General features: G+C 38.5%; 2 protein-coding genes across 2 annotated transcripts in view; both read right to left on the bottom strand.

Moving 5' to 3' along the window:
- Window positions 1–2,189, bottom strand: part of LOC307256554 (long-chain-fatty-acid--CoA ligase 1-like) — a gene marked incomplete at both ends in the record, with an annotated part of 18,165 nt that extends 15,976 nt beyond the window's left edge. Inside the window, one exon of the mRNA XM_080035581.1 lies at window positions 1,995–2,189. Coding sequence (XP_079891707.1) covers window positions 1,995–2,189 — 195 coding nt within the window. The remainder of the gene's footprint in view (window positions 1–1,994) is intronic.
- An 11,719-nt stretch (window positions 2,190–13,908) lies between these two features.
- The window catches only part of st3gal5 (ST3 beta-galactoside alpha-2,3-sialyltransferase 5), a 24,210-nt gene continuing 13,118 nt past the window's right edge, over window positions 13,909–25,000 (bottom strand). The window contains exons 4-8 of the mRNA XM_080035100.1: window positions 24,109–24,318; window positions 19,208–19,347; window positions 18,380–18,566; window positions 17,331–17,489; window positions 13,909–15,683 (exon numbers count right to left, since the gene is read on the bottom strand). Coding sequence (XP_079891226.1) covers window positions 15,426–15,683; window positions 17,331–17,489; window positions 18,380–18,566; window positions 19,208–19,347; window positions 24,109–24,318 — 954 coding nt within the window. The 3' untranslated portion in view covers window positions 13,909–15,425. The remainder of the gene's footprint in view (window positions 15,684–17,330; window positions 17,490–18,379; window positions 18,567–19,207; window positions 19,348–24,108; window positions 24,319–25,000) is intronic.

Genomic DNA, 25,000 nt, shown 5'->3' with positions numbered 1-25,000 from the left:
AAGGAAAAACAACAATACATTAACAATATTCAACGCAAATACATCAAATACACAACAACAGGTGAAGAGAAAAACAATTGAAACATTTACACAGTGGTGAAATTAAGTGGTAGCAATTAAAATTAAATGGGTGAGAGTACAATATAGCCTAATTAAAACAGTTACAGGTAGAGTTTGGCAGATTTAAAATAGTTTGTTTAAATTGGTTAAAGGATATGAAGTTATTTAGTTTAATTTGTTGCTGTAAGTTGTTCCAGGAGTCAGGGGCACTGAAGCTAAAAGCTGTCTTTATAACAATTATCAAATAAAAGTGCTACTGCTGCATTAATTGAATGACAGCTTGTTTATGTTCAGTATAAAAAAGAAAATAGTGTCTGGGTTTTGCCCAGCTCGTTTTTCTTCACAGTAATGGTGATAGTAAGACCTGGATGGTGCCTTTTCAAATGCGCATGCATGTTCGACGTGTTGCCTCCTACATAAGCGATCGCGGTGAAACAATAACCTGTGTGCCGACATTGTTCCACACGTCTATCACTGTTTTCATAATTCACCTGGAATCCGAAGTTATCCCTCAAACGGGATTTGAATGACAGGGGGGCGCCTGCGCGCTCCGGTTTCCTGTTGTATTTCGCCATGCAGTTCGCTCTCTGTTCGAAAGCACTGTATAACATTTTGATTTGCACTACTCATAGACAGTAAAAGAGGGGGGAACGCTGCTACTACAACTGCTAATAGTGATGCAAACGGAACACTAGAGCGGAGAGGTGTGTATCTCTTGCTCTGACTGCAGCTGGGAGGGACTGCTGCGTGAGGACTCGGCCGCCTGTCAGTGCTCTGGGAAGGGGGGGAGTGGCCGTTGAGCACCCGCTGGCCGCTGCTCGTTTAGAAGTGTTAAGAGCAATACATGCTTTAGCGACAGCACAGGGTCTCCAAAAGTCACCAATAACACCAGAAAAAGTAGCTAGATTGGTCGCTGGTGGCTTTTTTTGAAAAAGAGTCGCCAGAGTGGTCTGAAAAGTCGTTGAATATAGCGGCTAAGTTGCTAACACTACCTGACCCTCATGCTCACCATGGAGCTAATATACTCTCAATCGCTGGCTGCTACTGCACATGTGCGAGCCGAGCCGGAGGCTAAATGGTCCGGGGGGAACTCCGACGACAAGTTTTAAGTTCCACACCGCAAAACAAGCCTGTACATTCGCCACAAACGGACCGCGGTCCACCTCTGTAACACCAAATACGTGCCTGTACCGTCACGGTACGGTACAAATACGTGTATCGTTACACCCCTACTTTATTAATTAAACTTTTAATTGCTGCCACTCTTCACCACTTTGTAAATGTTTCAATTGGTTTTTTTTTCTCTTCTCTTCACTTGTTGTGTATTTGATGTATTTGCATTGAATATTTTGTATGTATTGTTGTTTTGAATTTATTTTAAACTCGACGTCATTGAAAATGAGGGTCACCCCTCAATTGGTCTCTCGAGGATAAATAAAAGTTAAATTAAATGAAATATTGACAGTGCAGAGAGGCAGAGGTGAAATGGGGCAGAGAGGGGAGTGACATGCAGAGAACGACCGCGGGTGGCAATCGAACCCGGGTCTGCTGCTGGGCCCGGCGCGGGAGGGGGACGCCTTACCAACTGAGCTAAAGGCGGCCCCCATGAAATCAGTTTTAACAAGATGACATAACACATTATGGTAACATTTTGTTTTGCAAAATATCAATAATTACCAAAAAATAAATGATATCGTAGTAACTGCCTCCAGATTACCTCGAATGCCCTTTGAGATCTTGGCATTTTTACGATACTTGACATTTGGATACTCCACATATTTGGTATTGAGGCATTTCGGTCGGTACCAAATAAGTATTGAACTTGGATCCCCAGCCCTACTGCCCTGCTTTAGTTAACAGTATAGATGAGTGTAGTGTTTGTGTTTGTTTAAACACTTTGCCTCTATGACACTGACAGACTTTTGAAAACTCACCTGCACTTCTACCGACTGCATGTTGAGGTCACAGACAGGTGGGAGGGCTTTGGGTCGGGTTGCCAGGTAATAGGTGGTCGCCGCAGCAACAGCCCCCATGCTCACCAACATGGGAGTGGACACATTCCTCAAGTATTGGCTGACTTCTTCCATATCTGGCAACCGCAACTTCTGCAGCAACTCCTGGCTCAACATGGTGCCAGCTGTGTGTGTGTGTGCGTGTGTGTGTGTGTACGCTAACCCCAAGGTGAGGTTAAGAGTGTGTGTGTGTGTGTGTGTGTGTGTGTGTGTGTGTGTGTGTGTGTGTGTGTGTTAAAGGACGGAGTGTGTGGATGGATGGTGGCCTGGAGGGGACCTACAAAAAGCAAAAAGGCGAAGTTTATTAATTTGTTTACCTTTCAAAAAGCATTTTCAATCATTATTGGAGTTTTGAACCAGCGAGCATGAACAGCCCTCATTTCCTTTTGTTTTTGGACCATTATGAGTGTAAAAAGTATCTCGATAAAATTACTAATAAACCATATTATTCACTTTCAGTAGTTAGTATGAAATGGGCAATAACTCATCAAAAAAAATATTATGGTTATTATATTATGTTATATTACATTTCTACCAAGTCTGTTCTCTAAAAAAGAATGCCATTCAATTTTACACACTGGTCCTTTAACTTAGCCTATTGCTAGCTACATGCTAAAACCGGAACACTACTTCAGATGCTTTAAGCTGCAGAATAACTAGCAGAACTCGCGTTGCAGTATAATTATTAGATCAAGTATCACATATTTACAGGATTTTTCTCAGGGCAAGTTCAGCAGCGGTGTCAGGTTACCATGGTGTGTGTGTGTGTGTGTGTGTATGTGGGGAATAAGGTTTTCAGTGTTGTAAAAAACACATACACACGCACACACACACACAGGAATGAGGGGAGGGACTAGAATATCCTTTTTAAGAATAAACAGATTAGAAAACATGTGTGTTTATGTGAGAACACTGATCCACCTCCATGTGTGTGTGTGTGTGTGTGTGTGTGTGTCTGTTTGTGTGTGTGTGTGTTAGGGCTGCACAATATATCGAATTTTCATCGCGATGACGATATTGGCTTCCCACGATGACGTGTACATGAATGTGCGATATTTTAAATGTGTGCTCAGCTGCGAAGCAAATCAATCCCTCCCCAAACCACTCGCTGATCATGTGCCTGTTCATGCTCCAACCTGGCAACCCCAGGTTCCCCGAGAGCTGTCAATCAAAGTCCAGTGGCTCCGTCCCCAAAGTGTGAACAATTTTCTGCCCGCATAGACAGAAAGCACTCCAAGAGCCGCGCGAAGAAGCAAGCTGCTGCTGCTTATCGCGCGAGCGAGAGCAGACATCTGCGCTTGTGAAATCACATACATCCCCTTGTTAGTCTCTTTTTTTGTGTGGGACCGGATTTATAACCCATTATTACATGACACTTTGCCAGGTCTGTTATCCAGCCAGACAGACCGCTGTCAAGAGTATAATGTATAGCGAACGGGTCACCTAAGGACCTACGTCATAGTTTTGATGGATAGACGTCCACAAACAGGGCTACTCGTTCAGAAAACAATGGAATACGTTTTCAACACGTCTTTGCATGTATCAGGAGAGCAGGGAACACAGGAGTCATGGTTAATGTCCGACAGGACTCCAGCAAGACGACGTGAGTACGTTTTGCTTCAGGCTGCAGCCCGCCATGTAAATGTTCGGCAGTCATTTTCTCCGTGAATTGTTATAGATTTTGGGGAATAATGCTTTGTTAGCTAGATGGAGCTCTGGTTAAGCATGTTGGCTAACAGCTGAGCCGGAGCCTTCAGTCAGCTGAAGCAGTCTAGCTGGGCGAGTAGACTATTCCACCGTTGCTAGTTCGTATCCTTGGTCGTTCCTATTTGCTGGCGTATTGAACTACGTTTTCATTAAATAAGAACCTAGTGGGTTTGCAATGACTATTCCAGTTATTAGACAAGCTCCCAGGGTTGCTAATAACTCCATACAGTCAGTGCCTCAGCGTACACACGACCTGAAGCGAAGATGAAACCTCGCGTTGGGAGTAAAGGCATGAGAGGCAGCAACATTTAACTAACGTGTTGCTGAGTGTTACCTGCCACTTCCCGTCTCCGTCCTTTCAAATTAAATTCCGACATAGTAGAGCCATATAGGTTGTGATTTATTTTGACAGGGCGCAGCTCATAATATACTTATTTTAGTTATACATTGTGGGCACAATTTTATTTAGTTCAAAATCAAGTTTTATACACATCCATCATGCAGGTACAATGAATGGAGTAAAATATTTTATATTTTTGCTTTTAGGAGATGCAATGAGGTCAGATGAGGAAACAAAGATGTGTTATTCAACAGAAATGTAGCACAAGGAAAAGTTAAAGCAGTGCTCTGTTGATTTGATTTTGAGTAAAGTTTTGGTGCAATATTTTGATTTATATTTTCTTTGTGGAAATGCATTGACTTCAGGTAAATATTTATTATATTTATGCAAATATATGTACATTATCAGTAATATTGCATAGCCGATCACATGGATATGAAAGCGCTGTTATGTTTACGTGACAATCCAATAAAAATATTTTACTCACTACAATTACTGAATAATCGTGGTAAAATATCGTGATATCAATATTGACCAAAATAATCGTGATAATCATTTTGGGCAATATCGTGCAGCCCTAGTGTGTGTGTGTTTGTGTGTGTGTGTGTGTGAACCTGAAGGATGAATGGAACGACCTTAGGCCCAGATTCAAAGACTCAACACTGATTATATCAAGACGACCAAGTTATACTGACGCTATAAACACCTCAGAAAGACCCCAAGAAGATCTATATCATTCCCCTTCTGTGTTAGAACAATTATTTAATTATGATCGAGGTTTAGCTGTTAAAGCCTTCGAGGAAACACTTCAGATTCCCATAAACGTTCTCTATTTATAACAATAACAAAAAATAAAATTTGCAAATTATATTCGTTAATTCAAAAGTAAATTATCTCTTGCTTTTCTTCACAAATTAATAAAACAAATGTTATTGAAACGCAAATTGTCTAGAAGCCATTTCTGTTGAGAAATCATCACAACAATCAGACAATCAGTATTTGTCAGATTTGTATGAAATAACCACCATTTTCACAGCCAATTTAAAAGGAAAACTCCTGGCTATACTGTGTTAACATCCTTCAAACATTAAACATTTTCAAATTCAGTAATAGGCAAATGCTCTTGAAGTGAATTCTGTTGAGAATTCAGAAAAATCATATCGAAGAGAAGAAGCATCACAGCGAGATGATTTAGAATTTGTTTGATTAATACAAAATGAAATCACCGTTTCAAAGTCATTTTAAAAGCAAAATTCAAGGCAAACCATTAACACCCTTCAAACATTACAGTGCCAACATCTAAGCTTGAAAAACCTGAACCATAACTCTACCCTGATAGACAACAACCTTCCTAATAATCACCATGCATTGCAAACTCAGAGCTATTTTCACTTCTATATGCATGATGTGTACTTTTCTAAAATCGTATTAAGTTTCTTTCCCCTTTGCTCACCTGTATAGGCACTCAGCCAGGTGTGTTACAGACGAAATGAACATCCAATGAAAACAGATCCCCGGAATGCTGTTCCTATTGCTATAGAAACAACAACCACAGCGCTTAAAAAAAATGACACTGCTGATATAGCCTGCTATATACTACCACTGCAAAAACTCAATACACACACACACACACATGCGCACACACAGAACACATTCACATGCATGCACACACACTGGCTCTCACACATGCACACGCACACACACACACACACACACACACACACACACACACACACACACACACACACACACACTCAAGGATTTTCTTACAAGGTGATGTGTAACACCACTAATCTACCAATCAAAGGTCAGGCTGTCTGAATGGAGGGATCTGATTGGTCGGCTTGGAAAAGACTGTCGCTGTGATTGATTCATAGATTCTCATCTTCGTAAACAATCAATGAACTTAATCCAAGGACGAGATCAATGAGATAGTAACGGCTACCCGGCTAGGGGGAGAATAATGATATGTTTTTGTGTGTGTGTGTGTGTGTGTGTGTGTGTGTGTGTGTGTGTGTGTGTGTGTGTGTGTGTGTGTGTGTGTGTGTGTGTGTGTGTGTGTGTGTGTGTGCGCTTGTGTGCTGCTCTTTTAAAATGAATATGTAAATGTATTTTGGGTGTGGCTTCATATAAGTCTGTACAGGTTTCTGCCACATCCACACATGTATTTAAATTTTTTTTTTTTCAACTACATGTTTTCTTTTTTATCAATTTGTATGTGGAAATAAACTAAACTAAACTAAACTAAACTAAACTAAACTAAACTAAACTAAACTAAAAGCCATCGGGAAGCTGAGATTGGTCTGTTGTATTTGCTCAATAAAATAAAAATGTATATATTTTATTTTTTTCTCACTTAAATTACTATTATTATATTATATAGTGTATTTGTTGTACACAAATAAACTGTACATACAATCAAATATGTACAAATAATAAAATCAATAATACATAAATACATGTACACATAGAAGAAATAAACTGAATGAGTAAAACTTGGCAATACTGTTTGCAACAATAGTCATGCCAATAAAGCTCATTGAATTGAATAAGAAAAAGTTTCAAATTATAAGTGCAACTTTAACTGTAGTTTACTGTTTATTATTGTAAGCCCTGTACATTGGAAGTTTAGTTTTCTATAGGGACCAAGAATAGGTACCAGGTACTTTTTTTATAGTGGAAAACCAAAAGAAGCGAGTAAAGTGGAGTAGAGCCGGTATGTCATGTAGTCAAAAGCACCATTTGTACTGATGGGAACATAGGATAAATTTTTTTTCTGTTTAGTTTTTTAGATGTTGTGATTGTGCAGGTGTTTGTTTGTGTGTGTTTGTTAGACTTACAAGAAGTGTCAGTCCATTATTGTGTTTGTTTGTTTGTTTGTTTGCTTTCTTACTTAAAACGAGATACCAGGGCAAAGATGGGATTTTTTTTTTTTAAAGAATTTGAGAATTAAGTTGTAGTTTTATGAGAAAAGAAGTCGTAGTTTTTTTTTTTTTTATTTACACAGTTTAATGCAACTACAACAATGCCTTAATAGTACCATTGCAGTGTTATTATTACACACTGGCTAAAATATAAATAAAAACAATTTGCAAGTGTTTTTCAGTTACAATGTTATAATTGTTTGATAAGTCAGACACTGTTGGCACAAATACTGTACAATTATAATTATTTATATCATTGACTTTTTCTTCTATCAAAATGTTTGGCGCTTAATTTTGTCTTTTTTATTTTTATGTTCACTTTTTCAGCTGTGTGTGTATGTGTTCCTAAAAAAATTATCCAAAAATAAAGTAGGGGAGAACGGGGTAATCTGAGCCACTTTACCCGATGCCTCAGATTCCCCCGTTCTCCCCTATATATATATATTTTTTTTTTAAATAAATGTTTGGGTCCGGTCAAGGTGTAGGCTACTTGGCTGAGAAAATTTTTGAAAGGTCAGTGGTACATTATTAAAATTAGTTTGAAACGCACTGTAGATTATATGAGACATTGAATTATTTGCACTACTGTTAATGTATTCTGTTGTTGTCTATATAATTCATTGTATTGTTAAGAGTAATTACAATAAAGTTAAGAGAGAGAGAGTGACTTCCTGAACTGGACTGTCACATGATCACCAAAGGGTTCAAGCTGTTGCTAAGCGCTGTGACCTTTCCCCCAGTGACCTGCGTGGTCGCTGACGAGGTTATTAGTGAGAGTCTGAGTGAGTGTGTGTGTGTGTGTGTGTGTGTGTGTGTGAGTGTGTGTGTGTGTGTGGGGGTGTGTGTGTGTGTGTTTGTGAGTGAGAGAGAGCATGAGTGTGTGTCTGTGTGTTTGTGTGTGTGTGTGTGTGTGAGTCTGTGAGAGTGAGTGAGTGAGTGTGTGTGTGTGTTTGTGAGTGAGAGCATGAGTGTGTGTCTGTGTGTTTGTGTGTGTGTGTGTGTGTGTGTTTGTGTGAGTGAGTGTGTGTGTGTGGGGGGGTGTGAGTGAGTGTGTGTGTGTGTCTATGTGAGAGTGTGTGTGCATGTTTGCATGCGTGTGTGTGTGTGTGAGAGAGAGTGTGTGTGTGTGTGTGTGTGTGTGTGTGTGTGTGTGTGCATGTTTGCATGCGTGTGTGTATAGAGAGAGAGTGTGTGTGTGTGTGTGTGTGTGTGTGTGTGTGTGTGTGTGTGTGTGTGTGTGTGTGTGTGTGAGTGTGTGTGTGTGTGTTATCAGAGACTGATAGGAGAAAACTCTAAAGGAAAGGTGAGGAAGTTCCGGAAGACTTATCACGTTTCATACTGAGTTAGAAACATTTCCACCAAACAGGGCCTTTCCCTTATTCAAGATTCAAGATTCAAGATTCAAGATTAATTTTATTGTCATTTCAACAGACTGTACTTCCATACAGAAAATGAAACGAAATGCCGTTTCTCTGCAGTGCATACAGTGTTAAAAAAAAGCAGCATAAATAAATAATTAAAAATGATCATCAGACTCTCATATAAAACAACAAGCTAGCAACAGACATATCAATGAAAACAGACATCAGGCTCAGATCGTTTCATTACAATGGTAAATGGTAAATGGACTTGACTTATATAGCGCCTTCTAGACGATTTTCTCAGCCCCGAAGCGCTTTACATATCTTACCACATTCACCCATTCGTACACCGATGGCAGTATGAAGATACAATTATAACAAGAACAACTAATACACATGACTAATAATCTACAGGTTTTTCAGTTTTTTTTTTAGTCAATCAACGGTTCCATCTCAATATAGTTAGAGATTACCAAAAAAAAAATATATAATTTCAGCCAGGAATATTGCTCAGCAGTTATAACTATGAATGTTATATATTATTATTATTATTATTATTATTATTATTATTATTATTATTATTATTATTATTATTATTATTATTATTATTATTATTATTATTATTATTATACTTTATATGGTCATTGAGTCATTGCCAATTTAAAAATAAAATAAATAAATTAGGCTTCAATTTTTTTTAATCTATTTATGAATGAAAAATAATGTCACAATGTTGCTGTTACATGTTAGTCACGTGATCGCTTGTCAAACTCGAGCTCCACCAGAGATATAGAGAGAGGGTGAAGAGGGTGGGGGTCAGAGTGTGTGTGTAGGTATTCGTGTGTGTGTGTGTGTGTGTGTGTGTGTGTGTGTGTGTGTGTGTGAGAGAGAGTGTGAATACGTGTTTGTTCGTGTGCATGTGTGTGTGTGTGTGTATGTGTGTGTGTGTGTGTGTGTGTGTGTTGAGAAAGGGTGAAAAGGGTGGGGGTCAGAGTGTGTGTGTGTGTGTGTGTGTGTGCTAGTGAGAGAGAGTGTGAATACGTGTGTTTGTTCGTGTGCATGTGTGCGTGTGTGTGTGTGTGTGTGTGTGAGAGTGTGTGCAAGGGTGGGCTCATGGATTTCAGCCAACCAAAGGCGAGTAACCTTTCACCTCGAAACCCGCTGTACAGCTCACAGCCTTACATTACAGCATGTTACAACACACACACACACACACACACACACACACACACACACACACACACACACACACACACACACACACACACACACACACACACACACACACACACACACACACACACACACACACACACACACACACACACACCCCTTTCCCTAGTACAGTAATCACTATGCTCTATGCACCTGTCGCTTTCACTGCAAACCCACTATAGTTCTGCAGATTATTAAGAAGAAATGTACATTATACTAGTTATTGCAATCATGCTAAATAGTAAATACCATCACACAGTAACACCCATTTAACACACACACACACACACACACACAAACACACACACACACACACACATAACACACACATGGCAGCAGGCAAGAGTCATTTTCGTTTTCAACTCTACCATACATTATAGGCTAGTTTATGAAAGCATGGACTCAACATAATGGCGCTAAAACTACATTTTACATATTTTCTTCAATAAATAACTGGTAGAGAAGTATTTAAATTCGAATAGAGACATTGTTTTAACGTAGGCTATAAACCTATAAAATGTTTGTGCTGACAGCGGTGACTGAAAAATAACGGGGCATAATAAAACCGCGCTAAAAAGATCTATTTAACTTTATTTTCTCACACAAACGTGTCTCAAAGAAACACTTAAACTTATCAAGAGACCTGTTTTATATGGACTGCCCTTTATCAGACCACCAGTAAGGTTAAAAGTTGACTCGTTAGTGGATAAGTTATTGCTATAGTTACTGGTTAACCGTGTAAGCTACGGGCACTGTGTTCTTTATAGGTCCATGGTTGTAGGCTGCACATAACGTTAAACAAGCAATTACATATAACGCATTCATTCATGATTTTGCAGAGAAATGCGCGCGAGACAATACCATTACGCAAGTTTTTTTCACTCACGTGCTAATGTTTTGTCTATAAAACGGTCCCATTAAACTGACAGATAATTTGAATGGAGTTTAGCGAGACCTTTTTGACCAACATAACCGCATTTATTTCACTCTATATGTGTTAATTTATGTTAAAATGGCGTATAAAAGCTATAAAATTAGCTAAAATTTGGTTAAATGTGACTAAAACTAGTCAGTTGAGTGAAGTAATTCCCACCTGTTAGCAGCAGATGTCCCCCGGCTTCTTGTTCGGGACCACGCGCACACAATAGTGACGTTACAAAAAAAAATACAAAATACAACTTCCAGGAAATCGTTTCAAAATAAAATCCGTAAATTTTACACAAGGACGAAATTATAAAATAAATTAAGTTTAGTATGTTTATTAGTGACTTTTATAATAGTTTAGAGTATTTTGTCCACCCTAATGGTGAAGCCAAGACTACGGCCTTGTTTTAAACCATTTCTGGAAATTTTTACACTCTTAATTTGAAGGCGAAGTTGTTCGTTTGCGGTGAAAACTTACAGCCTGAATGGTGGAAGGCAATCAAGGAGGTGACAGGAAGATATTCCCTGCGTTCCAAATCACATACTCTTTCTTTTTACTTCATTACTACACTACATACTAAAGTACAGAAGAGTTTTAGCGCCACAGGAGAGAAAAATAAAATCAGATAAGGAAGATTTATTTTCATTATGTCGAGAAATGTCAAGAATAAAGACGAATACTGCAAAATGCTATTGGAGTTAGTGGGGCATTCATGTATTTTTTTTTTTTTTTTTTTGCATTTTTATGCTTTATTGACAGTGTAGAGACAGTTGAAATGGGGCAGAGAGGGGAGTGACATGCAGAGAACGACCGCGGGCTGGAATCGAACCCTGGTCCGCTGCTGGCCGAGGCCCATGGGGGGGACGCCCTACCAACAGAGCTAAGGGCGCCCCCATCTATGTATTTTCAGCATACTACAATTGCCATGCATGTATTAGGACATCCTAGATCTTTTCCTGGCGTACTAAATAGTAGGGAAGTATGGGGATTGGAACGCAGGGTACGTGTGAGGCTTTGCTTTACTAATATTACTCCTTTCTGGTCAAACATTAACAGGTTTATTGTGGAGTACTAACTGCTCCGTTTGAAAAGTACACATGGCCTCCTCTTATCACCTTATGAATGACTCAAACAAAGTGCCGAAGATCTTATAGTTGAAATAGAAAATAAAGAAATAATAAGAAAGACGTTAAGACAACATTGCAATGTTTAAAGGTGCACTGCGTAACTTTTGGGTGTGTCAGAGAAGTGAACATTTTCTAAGGTATATTCTCATAACTGAATAAACACACTTTCCTCACAGGAAAATGTGATCCCTGGAACACTGTTTGAAGTTAGAAAGCTTCCTGAAAAGTTACTGTTTCACTGTTTTTTACAGTATTCTAGTCTTACGTTTGGTTCCAGGTTCCTCAAAATTATTTAGTTTTGATTTATGGTGATATAATTATTCAATAACAAGAGAATTGCATAGAGCATAGGTTGTACACTAACTGCAGGCTCTGCAAATGTAAACAAATCCCCCTCTTCTAAAACTGTATAGTGACCCTTTAAACCTGCAGTGTGTAGAATTTTGGGTTTTATTTCCTAGCAGATTTTGTAGAAAGTAATTATAATATCCATAAGTACATTTAATATAGTGCATGATAGCTGAAAAAATGTTTTGAATTATTATTTTTTCCCTTAGAAAGGGTCTCATATATGTCCATATTTCTGCATATTTTGGACCAAGGCCTAGTGCCGCCATCTTGAAAGTGTCATAGTTGGAATGTCATCAGGTGCATTGTTTAAAATTTAGAATTGTTCTTGTCCTTGAAGGCCACTGTAGCTTCTGTTATTATTCAAAAGGGGTGGGGTTACCCAGGGAGCGTTGCATTCTAGAACTTTGTAGAACTTTCTTGATGATGTCATATTACACACTGCACCTTTAATAAATAATTGCACTCATATTTGCAAAAAACGTATTTATTGCCATCATTTATTTATACATTAACAAGCTCCAATAACAGTAACAGTGCAATAGATTAAGGCGGATGAAAACCAAAAAATATTTAGAGCTGCATCATTAAACTTTATTTTGTAACAATATAATTACAGCCATAATAAAGACTTGTTCATTTCATTCTCTTGGTCACATAAACAAACCGCTGTCCTTTTTTAAAGGTGCTACGAGGAACTTTTAAATATTTCTGAAACAGTCTAATTTTTCCTCTGATGATCATAAATAACATGTAACAGCAAACGAGACCATCAGTGGAAAGAATGCTATTTTTATATCGTTTTTTCTTAATGCCTTTGTCATGGGTATACGCTCACCCAGGAACAACAGCTGGCATAGTAAAAACACTACCGCTTTTGTCCAAAGGGGGCGCTAGAATTAACAAAAGCTGAAAGTTCCTCTGAGCACCTTTAAACAAGGCTCCAATTTTTTTTTTAACTATTTGTTATACAGTGTAGACTTCACATTTGAGTAGAGTATGTGTTTCTTATTGTGATGTCTGTCCAACATAGGAGTTGGTTATATATCATATATGAAGGTAGATGGAAGAACAATATGTTGTACAAACTGGAATGGATGAAATTTAAGATTTACATAACCATTTGAAACATTAACCATAGCTTACTTGCAGTTGAAATACAATGAATTAATTACAGTAACAATTATTATTATTATAACAATTAAAATTATGATTTCTGTAACAACAAGAAAAATTACAATTCTTAAATTAAACATTTCATACAGTATTTGACCTATTTTACACAGAATAAGGCGGAAGATTATTAAATGTGCAGTGGTTTAAAAAAAAAAAAAGGAACTTCTTGAGAATCATTATGAAAAATTAACCATTAAAATGATATAGTAAAAAAAAAAAATGTTATTGCTAATTTACAGATGGTCTGATGTAGACGTGCTGATACATATTGCTGTAGGTGAAACAAAGAATTACTCTCTTTTCTTAAGCACCTAAAAAAACTAAACAACAACAAAAAATAACAATTTTAACTGTATAGAAATATACAGCTCTGGGAAACATTAAGAGACCACTCCAAATGTTCAGTGTCTCTCGTTTTACTATTTATAGGCATATGTTTGAGTAGAATGAACATTTTGGTTTTATAATATAAACTACTGACAAACATTTTTACCAAATTCCAATACATTTTTTGTCATAAATAACTTTTCCATTAAGTAATGTAGAGATGAAGATTATTTTCTTTTTAAGATATTTTTTGGCATTTTTATGCTTTATTGATAGTGAGAAGAGACAGAGGTGAAATGGGGCAGAGAGGGGAGTGACATGCAGAGAACGGCCGCGGGCGGGAATCTAACCCGGGTCTGCTGCTGGGCCCGGCCTGGGGGGGGGGGGGGGGGACGCCCTACCAACTGAGCTAAGGGCGCCCCCGACAGATGAAGATTTAAGAAAAATACAGACTGGTCTCTTCATTTTTTCCGGAGCTGTATTTCCATATGCTTTCAATATTTATATAAAATTCAGCTTCATTAAAAATGCACTTGCTGACATCTCGTACTGATGAGGAACTATCCAGGATTTTTTTTTTTTTTTTAATGTTCACATTTGACTGTCACATTAGAAACAGATGAATTTCTCCCAATATGTACATAAATAAATAATACATTCTATTTTCTTTAGAATGTATTAAACATATTTATAACTGTCACGTGTTGATCGAAGGCTCGGTCGTGCAATTTACAAGTGGATAAAATAAATGTCTCATATCAGATATCAATAAGACAATGTTGTATTTTCAGTGCAGTGCTTAATTCAGCAGTGAATGAGCGTTCTATGTATTAAGACTATCAACAAAAGGCCCATAGTGGCTGTTTTAAAACACCTGTAGCACAGTGAATGTTTAAGAATGGTGGCATGGATTAAAACCACTAGATAATTAAGATTTTATATATTCAGTATGAAACTACGGAAGCCCTAAACGGACATTAAACATAGATTGGATTTCCTTAATTGTTTTCCTGAATTAACTAGATAATGAACTTGTTATAGCAAGATAAGAATGACTGTTTCCACTCATTGCTTAAATATATGGTGTGGGTTTTTCTCGAGATCACAAATTAAAATATGTTATCGCCGGAAAATTGAGGGAATTTTTTTTTTATGATTCCATGTCCGTTTAGTGCTTCTGTGGAAAGCAAAACTAAACTTTGAAAGCATTCCATTGGTCGGTTTGAAAAGTCTTTGCCTTAGATTAAAGACATCGCTGCTGACATTTTAAATGTAAATAGTGACAGAAGTTTACAGCTCAGAAGGTCTGTAACACCGTCTGTTTGACCCTTTGTTCTTTAAGACAAACGTGGAGTTCATTAGCAGATTATTCCAGTGTTCAAGACAAGTTTCTCTCACTCGTTGTTTCTCTTCCTTTGGTGTCACTGTTGATTTTAGGGCCACGCAGATTAATAAAATAAATACACGAATTACGAAAAAAAAAAGTTGTAATTTGACAAGAGAAAAAGTCGTCATATTATGAGAGAAAGTTATAATACGAGAATGAAGCTGTAGTTTTAGGCTGTGTGGTTAATATAGAGAATAAATATCGCCTGCATTCAAATGAGTCAACACATTCAAAATTGCTGTTGACTTTGTGGGGCACAAGGACGCTGCTATAAGACTGCTCTCACTTGTAATATTATGATGTTTTTTTTTTAACCTTGTAAAACTTCAACATAATTCTTGTAAAATTACAACTTGATTCCCCATAATTTGAGTCATTAAATTTTCCTCAGAGTGGCCCTTATACACAGTTGACTTCGTACTGTATTAATAGTACAGTTTGTCATTTGATCCTAAGAAGTCCATGACCACACTACAGAAAAGTATTTTTTCATAGTCCCATGTATCTGTGTGTGTGTCACGTGGGGCAGAAAGAGCAGTGTATTCCCCCAGTGAGGTCAGTAACGGCCCCCTCTCTCACCAGGCTTTGCAGCAGCTCAGTCTCTGTGTTGACGTTGTGCATTGTCTGCTGCAGCATGGCGCTCATAGGCAGGCTGTCGTAGTAGTGCAGCGGCGCCCCTTGCTGGCTGAGGCTGTAACCGAAGCCCGCCAGGCTGACCTCGTCACACAGCAGGCTGGCTAGAGACAGCGCAGAGACGCCCACCGTGGGGATGTTCTGGAGGGGGAGGGGGGTGGGGGGGGGGGGGAGGGGATACATATAACAACATTATGATTAAGAAGAAAACATTAACATTGTTATAAAACATTATGGCGGACAGGAACATGGGATAAATTTGCCTTTTTTTTCTGTTCTGTTTTTGTTTTTTTTGTATGTTGTGATGGTGCAGGTGTTGGTTTGTTTGTTTGTGTTTTAGAAGAAAAAAAACTGCAATAAATATATTGTAAAAAAAAAAAAAAACATTATCCCAAGTCATTTTCATTCATTTATTTCGAACAGATTTAAAAAATAAAAGCAAGCGTGACACAAATACAAAAATAAAACCAAAAAGAACTGTTGTAAAAGCTAATTTGTGCCCGCTTCAATTACATTTTTTTTTTTTACTGTGAACTAAAGGAGTGTACTGTCTGCTACTGACAGAGTTTAGAGTTAAGTTATAGTGTGGATTTGAAAACTGTCATTTAGCTATTTCCTCCACTAGGGCGCGCCACCGCTACACAGAATGGGAACAGAGACGCGTGGTGGTAAACTGACGCCTGTCACATATTCAGGTGTGCACAGATTACCTTCAATAATTCAAGGATCATTGTCCGTGGGGAATGAAAAAAACGTCATGCTTAACTATCTGGTTTATATATACAGAAGAGTATAAGGGCCATGGGAGAGATACATATATTTTTTAATGTAAGTAATCAACTGGCAAAGTTTCATGATGATATCTATAAGTAAAACATGTCACCCTATTCCCCTGGTGTGTCTGGCTTTAACCCTGCCGTCAATAATAAATGGGAAAGTGTAAGAATAGATGAATGCGTTTGGTGAAAGTGCCTTTAAATCTTTTGCCCCCTCATCATGGTGTAAGCTACAGGAACACCTTAAACTTGAATCCCTTATCACCATGAACAATTACAAAAGCAGGATTAAGGACTATTTAACCGCAAACTGTACATGCCCGGTTACTGAACACTGACTTACTGCCAATGAGATTGATGCTTTGTGACTTTTTATTTTATTTTGATTTACTTTTTATTGTGTTTTGTGTCTTGTTTTAAGTGTGAAATTTTGTTTTTTAATGTGAAACTTTTATGTTTTTATGCTGCCTTCTTGGCCAGGACTCTCTTGAAAAAGAGATTTTGAATCTCAATGAGTATATTCCTGGAAAAATAAAGGTTAATAAAAAAAAATAAAAAAAATAAAAAAAATGTAATCCATAGTAAAGGGGGGTGTGTATTACCTGGTCGTAGCCCCATAGGCGCAAATGGGATGGGTCTAAATAAATTGTCTTAACATGTATTAATATAAAAGTTTGAACTAAAAGGTCCAAAGTAAAAGCTGACTTAAACAGAGTCTTCTAAACAGAAGAGACTATATTTGACACTGTTTACTTTGTGTTAATCCTATCCTCAATAATACATGAGAAACCTCTAAGAATAGACAGTTGTAATCTATTAAAGGGGGGTGTCTATTACCTGGTCGTAGCCCCATAGGCATACAGACAGACAGACAGACAGACACACAGACACACACACACACACACACACACACACACACACACACACACACACACACACACACACACACACACACACACAAACCTCATAGAATAGACAGTTGTCATCCATAGTAAAGGGGGGTGTGTGTTACCTGGTCGTAGCCCCAGAGGCGTGCTCTCGGCGGGGGGTACTTCAGCAGGTGCAAGGCGCTCTCTCTGATCACCAGCGGGTTGAGGAGTCTGAAGCTCTGGGGCTCGAGAGGAACGTGATCCGGAACCTTCTGCCAGAAGAACAGCCAGTCCCACAGAGGCTGAAACGTGTGAATGTCGATAGTTAGCTGCTGCTATCGGTGTATGAATGTGTGTGTGAATGGTAACGTGTAAATGGGAACAGGTCTCCCTTGCAAAAGAGTCTTCGGACTCAATGGGATTTACCTGTATAAATAAAGGTAAAAAAAACTAAAAAAAACTAAAAAAACACACAGAGCACGCGCCCACACACACACACACACACAGAGCAAACACACGCACACACACACAGAGCAAACACACACACACAGAGCAAACACACACACACACAGACACACAGAGCAAACACACACACACACAGCAAACACACACACACACACACACAGCGAGCACGCACATCGTCATTACAAAAACACACAGAATAAAGACTTGAGGCAGTGGTGGATGAACATATCTTTAGTAACTAAGTTCTTGTCCTTTAAGACCACCGTAGCTTAGGTGGGGTTAGCAAGGGAGCGTTGATACCTACAATTTCACCACTAGATGATGCTAAATACTCTGATATGACACACTGTACCTTTAAGTTTCATCAAAGCTCTTCAATAAATCACACACACACACACACACACACACACACACACACACACACACACACACACACACACACACACACACACCTACACACCCACACCCACAAACACACAGACACACCTACACACACACACACACACACACACACACACACACACACACACACAAACACAAAGTCCTTCTGTTTCAAACCTGTCATCCGATCATTTGCCCTCTCTCTCATTTCACATACAGGATGTAGTTATACACACAGACACGCACACACACACACACACAGACACACACGCACACACAGCCCCACCTACACACACACACAAACACCTACACACACACACACACACACACCTACACACACACTCACCACAGCTATCTTGTTGATCATGGCGGAGATCCAGCTGACGTCTACACCCTTATAGACCACGGCCACAAACAGAGTGTGTGTGTCGGTGTCGAGCCATCGCACCGGCGTCCCCTCTGGGTAACTCATCCTCACACTGGTTCTGTTTCCAACGTCAGCACTGAACTCTCCCAAAGGACCACTGTTTAACCTGTGGGAGGGAGGGAGGGAGGGACAGACAGACAGAGAGACAGAGAGGGAGGCAGACAGACAGACAGACAGACAGACAGACAGACAGAGAGGCAGACAGACAGACAGACAGACAGACAGAGAGGGAGGGAGACAGACAGACAGACAGACAGACAGACAGAGAGGGAGGCAGACAGACAGACAGACAGACAGAGAGGCAGACAGAGAGGGAGGCAGACAGGCAGGCAGACAGGCAGACAGAGAGGCAGACAGAGAGGGAGGGAGACAGACAGAGAGGGAGACAGACAGACAGACAGACAGACAGACAGACAGACAGACAGCCAGATTACAAATTACAAATGTTCCAACTCAAATAATATTTGAATAATAGCCTCCACTTTCAGTATGACCCTTAACTCATCTATAATACTGTCCATGATTTGTTTATACATTGTCAATAAAGAGCAAATATAACAATTATTTGAACACGACTAATAGAAAAAAAAAATTGTATAGGGGCCAGTAAAAATTGACTTCGGGCAAGTAGAATTCAGACCCACTTGCCCGGGTCTGAATTCCAGCTTTTATTATCAATCCAGCGTTGAGCCCTGGACTGATAATAAAAGTGTATATTTGAACATATCCTCATGCTGCTTGTCTGACCTGATAACCGTGTCAAAGCGGTCGATGAGTGACCCCAGCTCCAGCCCTCGCAGAATGCCTCCGTTTCCCACGACGACACATCGCCGACATTTATCTGATGTGTTTCCCGGTAGAGGAGCCAACTCAGAGTGTGACGGAAGCTTTAACAGAACAATAAAGGGATACGATCGTTAGGTTTATGATGAGAGTAAGTACTAGTTACAACTAGGGCTGTTAAGCGATTAAAAAAATGAATCTAATCTAAATTAATCGCATACTTTTATGACACTTTTATGCCTGTTTATAAACAGCTGTATAGCCTACTACAGTTTGTTTTTCTCTCTCTCTCTCTCTCTCTCTCTCTCTCTCTCTCTCTCTCTCCGTCTCTCGTAACTTCTGTCTCCTCCCCTCAGTCAGGTTTCGAACTAGCGCCGAATTTTCTCAAAAAAACAAGCAGACTAAATGACTACTTTCCATCTCCCACAACTGAGCTGATTCATTCACCATCGTCGTACTCATAGGCAAAAATATTGACACACACACACACACGCATACATACACACGGGGCGGGTGTCCGTTTATGCGGAGACGAGACAGCTAGCAAACAAAATTGAGACACACAGAGGTAGATTGAGAGATACTTTTGAACCTACATTTTTGCACCCAAACCCAAAATTCTGCACCAAAAATCTGGAACAAACTCCCAGAAAACTTGAGGTCTGCTGCAACTCTCAGTTCTTTTAAATCGAGTCTGAAGACTTTTTTGTTTCCATTTTAACCTGCAATTTTTAGTTTTAATTTTTTGCTTCTTTTATTCACTTTTAAATGTTTTATAATGTGTTTTATGTATTCTAATCTTGCCCCTGTAAAGCACTTTGAGTGGCCTTGTGTCTGAATTGTGCTATAGAAATAAACTTGCCTTGCCTTGCCTTCCATTGTTGTTAACTATGTGTTGTAAAAAGCGCAATATAAACAATAATTAACTTTTTTATTACCATGGTTATTCAATTATGCTTAGTCAACACTGTTATGCTTTTCAATTGAACAGAGTTGGCAGTAAACAAGTCATTAGTTCACGTCTAGTTTTCCCATAGCTCACACATAATAATGTCGTCTATATAAATAAACCTGGTAATTAGAGACAGGTTTCGCCATCTGGGTGTGACTCCCAAAACGCCTGACGGTGGATAAATAACTTAATCCTGATTAAACCACACAGGACTGGCTGTGTATCATGCAATGACATAGGTAGAAGGATTTGGGTGGATTTGGATTTACAGGGGCTTTAATATATTGTTGAGAAATCAAATATAAATCCATATTAAATTAAAGGTGCAGTGTGTAATATGACATCATCAAGAAAGTTCTACAAAGTTCTAGAATGTAACACCAACACTCCCTGGTTAACCCCACCCCTTTCGAATAATAACAGAAGCTACAGTGGCCTTCAAGGACAAGAACAATTCTAAATTTTAAACAATGCTCCTGATGACATTCCAACTGTGACACTTTCAAGATGGCGGCACTAGGCCTTGGTCCAAAATATGCAGAAATATGGACATATATGAGACCCTTTCTAAGGGAAAAAAAATGTATTCAAAACGTTTTTTTTCAGCTATTATGCACTAAATTAAATGTACTTATGGATATTATAATTACTTTCTACAAAATCTGCTAGGAATAAAACCCAAAATTCTACACACTGCAGGTTTAAATTACCTGGACATTTTCACTAATCTGAGAGAAGCTACACTGGTGGCCATCACTGTATTGTTACAGCTTTTATTGACTTGTTGCCTGAGGTGATCACGTGACCAGCAGGTTTACCGACCTTGTGCCATTCTGAACCCATTGTTTGTTCTCACGGTTTAAATCTAATCCATGTTTCAATCCATCTAGAGGTGCAGTTTTGTCTTGTGCAATTTTTTTTTATTCCCGGTAAAGGGTTTTTACTGGGAGTTTTTTCTCAGCCGAGCTAAGGGTGTAAGGGCAGGGTGTCATATTGTATCATATTGTATCATATTGTATGAAATGTAAAGCCCACTGAGACAAATGTATTTCTGATTTTGGGCTTTACAAATAAAACTGATTTGATTTGATTTGATTTGATTTGCAGCTGCAGATTCTCCTGTTTGCTCTCCGACAAAGAACCCTGTGTCTGTGTCTGGACATGCTTATAACGAATATTCCAGGTGCCTTTACACAGCTTTTCAAGAGTACTTTCCCAGCACTTTTTCAGTAGCTGAATACACATGCTGTGTCTGTGTCTGGACATGATAATAACGACTGTAACAGCACTGCAGAACTTTCTTGATGATGTCATATTACACACTGCCCCTTTAAAGGTGCAGTGTGTAATATGACATCATCAAGAAAGTTCTACAAAGTTCTAGAATGCAACGCTCCCTGGGTAACCCCACCCCTTTCGAATAATAACAGAAGCTACAGTGGCCTTCAAGGACAAGAACAATTCTAAATTTTAAACAATGCTCCTTATGACATTCCAACTATGACACTTTCAAGATGGCGGCACTAGGCCTTGGTCCAAAATATGCAGAAATATGGACATATATGAGACCCTTTCTAAGGGGAAAAAAATTTATTCAAAACGTTTTTTTTCAGCTATTATGCACTAAATTAAATGTACTTATGGATATTATAATTACTTTCTACAAAATCTGCTAGGAATAAAACCCAAAATTCTACACACTGCAGGTTTAAATTACCTGGACATTTTCACTAATCTGAGAGAAGCTACACTGGTGGCCATCACTGTATTGTTACAGCTTTTATTGACTTGTTGCCTGAAGTGATCACGTGACCAGCAGGTTTACCAACCTTGTGCCATTCTGACCTAATTGATCGTTCTCACAGTTTAAATCTAATCCATGTTTCAATCCATCTAGAGGTGCAGCTGCAGATTCTCCTGTTTGCTCTCCGACAAAGAACCCTGTGTCTGTGTCTGGACATGCGTATAACGACTGTAACAGCACTACAGATACAGATACAGAAAAAAATATTATTCGACTATATTTAACTGTGAGAAATGCCATGTGATTTTGTTGAAATATATGTCTAGTCAAAATTAAATTGGAGAAATGGTTCATACAGCTTTTTAAGAGTGAAATTCAAGCACTTTCCCAGCACTTTTAAGGTAAAAGTTCAACTTTTTCGGTAGCTGAATACACATGCTTGTGTTTGTAGCAAAATAATTGCAAATTGAAAATAAAATTCATGGCAGTGAGGCCCCCTAAACAGTCATACACCTTTGTCATTAGGTGTTGCAAAATGTTGCACTACGTTCTGACAACTTTGTTTGTTTGTTTCATGCTCTATTATAATAAATAAATTATAATTGATTTGTATAATTAATTAGTATTGGAAATGGTATCTAGTATCGAGTGTTTTCTGAGTATCGGAATCAAGTTTGAAATCCTTGTATCTTGACTACATTTCCGTTTGTCACTTAAAGGTGCAGTGTGTAATATGACATCATCAAGAAAGTTCTACAAAGTTCTAGAATGCAACGCTCCCTGGGTAACCCCAACCCTTTCGAATAATAACAGAAGCTACAGTGGCCTTCAAGGACAAGAACAATTCTAAATTTTAAACAATGCACCTGATGACATTCCAACTATGACACTTTCAAGATGGTGGCACTAGGCCTTGGTCCAAAATATGCAGAAATATGGACATATATGAGACCCTTTCTAAGGGAAAAAATAATAATTAAAAAAATTGTTTTCAGCTATTATGCACTAAATTAAATGTACTTATCTATATTATAACTACTTTCTACAAAATCTGCTAGGAATAAAACCCAAAATTGTACACACTGCAGGTTTAAATTACCTGGACATTTTCACTAATCTGAGAGAAGCTACACTGGTGGCCATCACTGTATTGTTACAGCTTTTATTGACTTGTTGCCTGAGGTGATCACGTGACCAGCAGGTTTACCAACCTTGTGCCATTCTGACCTAATTGATCGTTCTCACGGTTAATGAATACAGCTGCTCTATAAACAAATAATTTCCTTACTTTACTAACTAGATCGATGAGATGTAGATAATAGAGTGAAAGGTTAAAGTTGTATTCACCAGTTTGAGCAGGCAAAGTCTACTTTCCCCTGCAGCCCTTTAAAGCCAAACGGAGGCGGATAGAGGAAGAGGCAATCGAATAAACAAGGTTCCATTAAATGAATACTGCACTATAAAAAAGATTGAACTATAATACTTGTCCTAACTTTAATAACTAGACTAGATGTAGATAATATAATGAAAGAGAGAAGTTGTATTCACCACTTCTAGGAGGTCTTCGTTTGCATTATGCTCTATTATAAATTCACGTATTATATTTTTTATTTTTCAAACTACATTTCCCTTAGTAACATGGCCAGGAAAAAAAAATTAAGTGTCAATAAATGAATTAAACTAAATAATTCTCCTAACTAACTACTAGGGCTTATTCGAATATTCGAATACTCGTTCGGAAAATTAGTATTCGGAGCTTATTTATTTTTTATTTTTTTATTATTATTTTAATTTTTTTCAACATTTTTTTTGCAAGAAGCTAGTACTGCAATATAATGTCATCAAATAATTTTATATTTGGATATAAAAGTTAGTAATATTGTAGTAGTAGTATTGCTCATTTAGGAGGATATTACATCACTAAGTGTCATAGCGCATCCATTACTTCACCTCCGAGCGCGTAAATCTTCAACAAAATATACAGATACTGTCAAAATCGGTTCCAGGGAGTATATAGGGATTATTAACGTTTTTTTTTTTTTTTTATTTATTTTTTTTTTTATGTTGTTTTTGATGGTGTGTTTTTCTGGAACGAATATTCGCTCGGAAAAACCAACGAATATTCGAAGCCTGAAACTACACAGAATGGTAGAGGGAAGTTGTATTCACCAGTTTGAGCAGGCTGTCTACTTTCCCCTGCAGCCCTTTAAAGCCAAAGGGCGGCGGATAGAGGAAGAGGCCTTCGGGGAGCGGCACATCCTTCCACAGGAAAGGCTCCGTGCTCTGGCTGGAGGCCGGGAGTCGGGACAGGAGACGCACTCTGCTGTTACCACGACGACACTGGCCCCCCAGCACCTTGACAACGTGCTCCTGGACATTCTGAAAACAAAAAAAACAAAAAAAAAATTATGACAATACATTTTTTTTTTATATCCCAATTGGGTAGATGTTATTTAAATAAAAATGCAAGCTCCAAGTCAGTAAAGGTAGTGTGTGTGTGTGTGTGTGTGTGTGTGTGTGTGTGTGTGTGTGTGTGTGTCTCTGTGTGTGTGTGTGTTTTCGATTTTTTATATTGTTGATGGTGTTTATGGTACTGTACTGTTATGTGCTGTTGTGGGCATTGCTGCACTCTACACTTTATTTTGCTGCTACTGATTGTTTGCTGTTGACCACAGAGCACTTTATCTTGGCACTTTATGATGGTACCATTCTAGGAATTTATGTTTGATTTATTTTATTTTATGATTTTATTTTATGATTTTATGATTTTATTTATCTTATTTTATGACGGTATGACATGATATGATAACAGTAGGAGAAAGTTGCCCTGTACTGCCTTCTCAGAGCGGGAACACTCTTTACTAAGAGCCCGAATTTTCTCTGGTCATATCTCGGGCGAGTTTTGCCGTACAGCAAGACTCTATCCCCAGCGTGGCCCGTCTTAAGCTATGGATGGAGGGAAAGGAACTGACTTTGTTGTGTTGGTTTTTCCCTGATTCTTGCACTTTGCACTTTAGTGCCCAGGCCTGCGTACATGTTGTGATGTTTGTGTCCGTCACTG

This window comes from Ammodytes marinus (assembly GCF_949987685.1).
Source record: "Ammodytes marinus genome assembly, chromosome: 10".
NCBI classification, from domain to species: Eukaryota; Metazoa; Chordata; class Actinopteri; order Uranoscopiformes; family Ammodytidae; genus Ammodytes; species Ammodytes marinus.
The sequence above is the reverse complement of the archived record's forward strand: the minus strand, read 5'-3'. Positions and strand labels throughout refer to the sequence as shown.